We start from the raw sequence: 8,066 nt of genomic DNA, 5'->3' as shown, positions 1-8,066 counted from the left end.
TGTGTGTGTGTGTGTGTGTGTGTGTGTGTGTGTGTGTGTGTGTGTGTCCTTTTCCTGGACACATGTCCCATGGTGGAGATAAGAATGTCCTGCAAGGAACAGGAACAGCTCGGCAAACAGTTGTTTACCTCTTAATCCAGTTGAAGCCTTCGCTAGGATTAAGCTCGCAGCAAACTCACCACACTACTTAGCATCCATCAAATATTCATCATAATCATGCTCTTCATATTTTCTGGGCCTGCACTGTGTAAGGGGCAGGGTTGTTTTTTTGTTTTCTCCACTAGAAGGTCATTTTTGCCCTAATCAACTAACCTCTGTTCCACAGCTGGACACAGGCATCATCTATCGTTCAATCCTTATTGTAGTAATGTTGTGGCTCTCCACAATATAGTCTGTTGAAAGGATGAGTGGGCAGATGAGAGAAGGGAAGCGTGTGGAAGCATTGTCTTCAGTAGTGTTTTTCTATCAAACTTAAAATTGAGCATGATTATATTCTCCCTCCTCTTTCTCATCACAATAGTAAGCTGTCGTTTTAGAAAGTGACATTGGCAGTAGAACTAAGCAGATCACTGCCAGCCAATTGCTTAATATAATTATTGCTATCACGCACAGAATGAACATCATCATAGGCAACAGGGCCTTGTTTTATGGAGTGTACTGCATAGTCTACAATGTACAGAATTCCCCTGTTTTGAAATGGTGTTGTGTTAGAGACTGTTGCTCAACACAATGACAATGTTACCCTGCAGGTCACTGACATTCAGAAAGAAGGAAGTATTTATTGGGACTCCATGAAAACAATGTGCCGTGCCATTTGATGACAGGAAGTCAAGGGTTAAATACTTTTGTTTCTGACTGACAGGCTTTGTCTGAAGTCCAGCGGAACTAGGGTCATTGTGTCACTGACAGTAATTAGGGGAATAATTAAAAAGAGAAACGTGTTGCGGTGTCTCATTACCTCACAAGATAACTATGTGCCACTGGAAGGAGTTTGCTTGCAAGAAGTGGACAGTGGAACTATCCATAGTCAAAAACACATTAGTGTTCTCAGATTTTCCCAATGTTTTTGTGAACCACTGTTTGACACTTCCCCAGAGGCTCTCGGTGGGAGCATGGAGAATGTCAACTAAATCCTCCAGATGATACAGAGGAATTTGCAGCACTGACAACCTCCTCCACACAGCTGGATTTATGCCAAAGCTAATGGCCTTTCCGTGACAGTTTAACGTTCTTGTTGAAATGTGAACACAAGGCTTTGCTCCCAAGATACTGTTGTTGTTACTTTGATCAGCAAAGGGGTTCGGTGTTCTGTTAGCTTTGAGCTTTTGAGGTTAATATCACCCGAGAAGTTTTATGTAGATCACTCTGGATAAAGTATGTGAAGGAACCAGAGATTAAATCTATTTCTTGAGTACTGTAAGAAAGATGCAATTAACTAGTAGTAGTTTTTTACGTACTAGTTGTAATTTTTACTACTCGTTTAACTAGTGTACCTCATTGGGTTGGGACCCCTTGTTTAAGCTAAAACACGTACGTTTTTTTCCCACAATAAAGAAGATGACCCCTTATCTGTGAGTGCAGATTCTGTATTTCTCTTGTCATTTCTTAGACCATGTACTCGCTAAACTGTTCTAGATTAGAAGCCTAGATGTACCCACATTAAAAATGGAATCACCAAATCCACCTTAATTGTTTGGTCATGAAGCCAATGGAAATACAGCAGCACCGACATTATCATTAGCAAGTCATAAATTGCATGCTGTGTGCTTGGTGCACTTTCCAAAAATACACACTTCATTTCCTGTTAAAACACCCAGAGGGTCTGCCCGAGGAAAAAATACAATTTCCAGTTATGAGCTGAAAAACACGGTTGTAGAACAAATGTGATTTGTATATAAGCAGTCAAACTCACTGTGGATCAAAACAGCAATCAGGGTGCAGTATTCAGGTTTGTTCATATTGTGTGAAGCACCTGTAAGGTTGAGTCGTGAGGGAACGAAAATCATTAAAGTACAGTTCAGTGTTTCTTATAAATGTTTAAGCATGATATTTTTTCTGGACAGCAGTGGCTTTACACTGAAGATTAAGGGTGGTGTTTGTAGAGGAGTTGTGCTCTGTAGGTCATGCACTTTCTTTGCTGATCTCTGTGGCATGAAACCATGCAGTTCTTCCTTGTTGGCCACGCTGATAAAGTATCTACAAACCTAGTGACTGGATGATTATGGTTCGTCTCTGCCCACACATACAGCTATATGTGGCTGAGGAGATACTGTAAGATAGCTGACATTCACCCCCCCCCCCCCACACACACAAACACATACAGTTTTGCTTTAATGAGGTAAATGCAGGATGTTTTTTACATTTAGCAGTTTGCAAAAGTACATCTGCTGCTATAGTGGTGTAAGGTTGTCTTGTCGTTGTATGATTCCCATAAGTGATGCAAGAGATCTGCATGACTTTTAGCTTTTCTTCAACCTTCCTACCACACAGACGGGGACATGTTTTTAAGATGCTGACTCTGCCAATATTTATCTAAAACAAACATTTGTTCACCATGGGCTGATGAAAAGTGAATGACAGCGTGGTAGGAAAACATAAGAGGAAGCATGAGTAAGATCTGATGTGCAAACTTCCCTGTGAAATTGCAAACACTTTCATCCAGATGTGGTTTGAATGGTCTTTGTTACTGCGTGACATTCCTGCCATCTATTGAGTCGTTAAATAGAGACAAAGAGTTTTAACCTGCTGCAGTTAAGTACATTTTGTGACAGCCGGGGTTGTAACAATGCCTCAGTTCTATAAATACACACAGCAGTACATTCATATCACAAAGCATAACTGTGAATTAATCAACTCAAATAGATTTTGCCTCTACTGCAAGCATACAACAGTCCTGAGTTGTCTGGTGAAGTGAACGCTTACAAGTCGTACACATGAGAATCTTTCCCGTCCCTACAATCGATCCGTGGTGTGAAGTCACCATATGGTCTTGTTTGTGTGTGTGTTACCGTAGACACTTTTTAGCTTAATCCTCCGGCGACTTCATACATAACTCCAACTGTAGACTTTATTTACCATAAAAGAACTGCATGGAGAAATATGTTCGTCACACAAAAACACAAAAGATAAGACCATATGAAACTTACACTGTCAATGAGTACTGTAACCTCTTATGCTGCTTTTACCTTCAACAGCAGCATTTCTTTCACACTTTGCTCACACTTGACTGATTCAGTATTCATGTCAGTAGACTCTTTCCCTTCCTGCACCATGTCTCCTTGCAGTTATGTTACTAATCGTGTTGGTGGGAAATTCATTAAAAACCTGTAATTGTGGTCTGGGATTCCACGTAGTTATTATAGAGGTTTCGGTCTTGAGTAATAAAATCTCTGGACCTCGTCCAAAAACGCAAGAGGTTTTAAGACGTGTCTGCCTCTACTGTTGAATGGGTCATGGGAAAATGCAAAAACAAAATGCAGTTGCGTTGCTTAACTTGTTTTCCATTGTTTATTTTAGTTGGCAGAGAGACACGTGGAGAGAAAAGGAGGAAGAAATGTAATTGTTTATTGTAAATGGTGTCAGGGCAGAGAGAAAGACAAAGAGAGGCCAGTCACCATACAGTGTGTTCCACAAATGATAATGTGGCTGTCAGTATTGGCAGCACATGAGTGGAACTTTACATTAAAAACAGTTTTAGGCCAATATAAAAAAATTAAAAAGATAAACCTCGGCATTTGATATTGGTGCTTCGAATTCATCTCGCCAATTTGTCCCTTCTCCAAAACTTGACTCAGCAGCAACCCAAAGACTTTAGGAGGAGGCTGAATTTAGAAATAAACACAATCTGGCATCAGCAGGCTAGAATTTCTACAAGCACATAGATGTAAGTAGCCAAGTTATCACGAAAGTTTGGCCGATTTAACATCAAAGCAGGAGTTTCTTTTTTTTTTTTCTCCACAATGTCACAGATGCATGTGAAGAGCTCTGCACACAAAGATAAATGGACTGAGGGCTGACGGACTGACCTGTGTGTTTGTGTTTCAGGGGAGCTTTCTCTGAGGTGGTCCTGGCTGAGGAGAAGAGGACCCAGAGATTGGTGGCTATCAAGTGTATCCCCAAGAAAGCTTTGGAGGGCAAAGAAAACAGCATTGAGAATGAGATTGCAGTCCTGCACAAGTAAGTGTATTTCTTTAGTAATCGAAAAAAAACAATGAAGTACAACGCCATATAAAATAAACATGTGTTTTTAAGCCAGTATGTATTGTAATCACAAACCTTTACATGTTTGCCGATGTGCAGCATTAGCCTGCATCCGAAATACTAGCGACAAAAGTGGTACTTTTTTCCTCACTGTATCTCTATTACTGCATCATGTAAGTTGTATCACATTACTAGATACCATATATGTCGTATATGATATATACTGCACCTAATATGCATCATATTGAGCTTTTAAGACGGATCCATATGTCTGGATTCATATATTCAGTGAGGAAAGGGCCAGTTCACTCAAACTCATCTAACCAGCTGATAGAAAATTCACGACCAACTTGTATTTCAGGAAACAATTTCCTGGTTATTCAGGTAGGAAAGAAACTCGCCTCACTGTGAAGTGTTTTCATTGGAACTAGTTTCTACTGAAGAAATAGTTCCTGTGAAACCTGTTCTGTGGATTAACCAAGCCCCCAGAAAAGCGCTGGGATTTGAAGCAAAGTTTACATAGTGGCCAAACTGTAGATTACAATTTTCGGGGAAATCATTTGATGCCATTGGGCCCAAAAATACTGTATCCAGTTATTTTTATACATCCATTGGAATTAACCTGACCTGCAGCTTCTGGGGAAAAAAGAAAAGAACACTGCAATGGTTTGTGTACGTGTAGTTTGCTGTGACCATCGTTGCATTAAACACAATAGCATTTAACCTCCAAGTGACAATAACACTCCTTGTACTTGTGGAGCTGTTCAAACGTACTTTCTTCAGATGTGGGGAATTACAGACCACGGTGAAAATGACTGATCTACGTTGTGTCCCAAGTTATTTTTAGAGCTCTTGTTGCCTGGGTTACAGGAGACACAACTCTAGCCAATATACAGCTATGATCCGTCCTGAGGTGAGGCTGAAGGAATGACAGAGGTGGGGGTTAGTTACCCTTTCGACAAAAATCATTGTTCGTTTGCTTTGTCTGAAGTTTGTGTAGACTCGTACAAAGGTTTCCTTGGTAATTTTAACACGTCATCCTCAAACCCCCCTCGGTACACAGAGCATGTGGACAGGGTCTGACAGAGTTGTATTTCCTTAAAGCTTCATTAATCCATATTTTCATATTAACAGTGGATCAAATGACTACACTTAATGTGAGAGGCGTAGCTCATAGTGATAAACCTACAGAGATTCATCAACCGACGCTGAAGTCACCCTCAGCTCTGTAATCTTTCAGACCATTGTTTTGCTTTTTTTACGGTTCACAACGTTAATGTTTGGAGTCGCTCTCACCACTCTCATCCGTCTTATTTCCAGCAGCGTTTCGGAGTTAAGAACCAGATATTTTCTGATGCTTTGAAGGTGTATTTATAAGTAAAAATAGTTTTATATATTAACATTTCCTTTGGATTGCAGGAAATCAACAGATACATTTCCTCCTTTTGGATTATTCAGTCCAGTTAAAGGTGTAATCACAGCCAAATGTTGGGGGGGAAACAGCCAAGCCGAACTAACAATCAGTATTGATAACATTAAATTGATTGTGTACCTGCGTAATTGTTAAAAATAAAATCCCACTTTTGTGTCAACAATGTACAATTGTCCCATATAACGACACTGTCTACTTTTTTATTCCTCCCCACAACACTGAAGGTTTACAGTGACGTAAACCTGCTCTCTTGCTTTTGACCACAGGAGACAGTTGGCACCTAAACATGTTCTTCTGTAATAAACATGCCTGAGACTGAAAGGGTAGCAGAACATTATACGGCCTACACTATATCCGCTCTTCCTTCCTGCGATGAGCCAAATCCGTCATCTTGATTTTTCCTCAAGGGCTCCTGTTGTCTGTCGCTGTAATTTATTGTTGTTAAACTTAATGTTTACAACCTGTGTAAAGCACTTGTCACAGTGTTTTGATTTGAATATGAAAATACGTTAATTTATTGTCAGTTTAGTGTCTAATAGCCCAGTTTGTGTTGGATACACTCAGTCAACTCATCTCTGTTCTGATCACTATTTGTTAGAAGCCTAACAGTAGTTTGATATACTGCTAATGTGGCCGTATGGTATCCTCAAATTGGTTAGCTGGCTCTTCATCCTCTCCCCCTTTTATCCAGACCAAATATTTACTCAAACACAGACATGTGCAAATACAGTGACTAATCGCATGCTGCTAACCCATTTGTAGCCGTGCCAGAAGAGTTGGTGTGAAGTTGCTACTATGAAGACTTTTTAACATGAAATGTCAAGTTGGTCGATTTCAATTAATGTTGGACTCCTAACAATTGTGTGCAAAAACACTAAAAGAAGAATTAATGTAATTCCAAAGGACCTCGGGCTGTGATTACTTACATTAATAAACGCTGTAATTATTTGAGAAACTCAACAGAATATGGATTAAAGAATCAGTAGATCTGCCAATTTCACCCAGATGTCTGATGCAGTCATTACTGCAGAGCTGGTAACTCTGTCCTCTAATTCGCCGACTTCTATGTTGAGATGACTCACCAGCTCTCAATAGACATTTCTCTCTGACAATCACCATGGCCACTGTGTCCGCCATGAGTTCATCACAAACACACTTGCACAGAACTTCAAATGAAATGCATCTTTTTTGCATGTTTTTGACCTTCTGTAATTATGTGTAAAAGTGCATGCTTGAGCTCACACGATTTGCATGTGTCCGTTTAATCCATCATTCATCCTTCACTGGGTCCATCTCTCCTTCCACACTGAGCTAAGCAGATAAATGAGGGTGTCCATGTACTGTTACAATCTGGATGAGAGTCGTTGCCGTAATCCAGCATGAGCTCATGCTGACTCATACTGTACACAGTTATCTCTGGTACAGCTCAGGCACATGGCTTTGTGTTGTCTTTGTCCTTCTACCTTCAAGCACGCATTCATAGTCCAAATACTGAGGTCAATTAAACGAAAGGGTTGCACACAAATAAATATAACAAGATCATCTGACACTTTCTAATACTAATGCTGATATGATACCTGAGTTCTGGCATGATAACAAAATATTTGTCACCATACTGTGCCTTACTTTTGGAAATAAGAACATGTTTTTAACTAAACAAGCCACACTAAACACAAGCAACAATGAAATACATTTCTCGAAGTAGGAATGGCAAAATATTGACAGGAAGTACCTGGTGGAAGATTATGTAAACAACATTATGAACACTTCGGTTTATACCAGAAAAAGTAGTAAGGTTTAAAACCCAACCCTACAATTATTATGGTGGAAGGTGAAACAACCATTAAATACATATATTATATAAAAGGAAAAATAAAGGTTTAAACAGACACAACACCGTCTTATATCCTAAAATTGTTGTTTTATGGTGCAAAAAGACACTTGCATCACCCCTAGTTTACAAAGGTAGAATTTATAACAGATTAGTTGTAGGGATTTGCATTAGATTGTAAGGTGTACCTAATAAAGTGGCCGCTGAGTGTAACACAGGTATGATATATACCGTTGTCATACCAATCTTGATCTTGTGTGATTCATCTTTTCATCCCTGTCACCGCACCGGCAGGTCTCAAGGGGCAGCAGAGTACAAAGTTAAGCCAATTAGGGAGCTGAATGCCACCACACAGTGTAGCACATGTGACTGTTGGATGCAACTCTGTGGTGGATACTTACACTGACTGTGAGATCTTGTCAAATACTAATGGCTAAATGAAAAAGAGTTCTCCTCTCTCCTTCTTCACAGGCTTAAACACACCAACATCGTATCTCTGGAAGAGATATTTGAAAGTAAATCACACCTCTACCTGGTCATGCAACTGTGAGTATTCGTGTGTGTGTGTGTGTGTGTGTGTGTGTGTGTGTGTGTGTGTGTGTG

The 8,066-nt window shown here is 39.9% G+C and overlaps 1 protein-coding gene across 2 annotated transcripts in view; it reads left to right on the top strand.

Moving 5' to 3' along the window:
• The window catches only part of camk1b (calcium/calmodulin-dependent protein kinase Ib), a 33,294-nt gene that overhangs the window by 17,070 nt on the left and 8,158 nt on the right, over window positions 1-8,066 (top strand). For both annotated transcript variants that reach the window (XM_031842771.1, XM_031842816.1), the window contains 2 exons: window positions 4,045-4,176; window positions 7,935-8,009. In XM_031842771.1, coding sequence (XP_031698631.1) covers window positions 4,045-4,176; window positions 7,935-8,009 — 207 coding nt within the window. The remainder of the gene's footprint in view (window positions 1-4,044; window positions 4,177-7,934; window positions 8,010-8,066) is intronic.

This window comes from Anarrhichthys ocellatus, unplaced genomic scaffold (genome assembly GCF_004355925.1).
Source record: "Anarrhichthys ocellatus isolate YVR2014 unplaced genomic scaffold, GSC_Weel_1.0 scaffold1, whole genome shotgun sequence".
Taxonomy (NCBI): domain Eukaryota; kingdom Metazoa; phylum Chordata; class Actinopteri; order Perciformes; family Anarhichadidae; genus Anarrhichthys; species Anarrhichthys ocellatus.
Note: the sequence above shows the minus strand (reverse complement) of the source record. Positions and strands in the feature narration are given on the sequence as shown.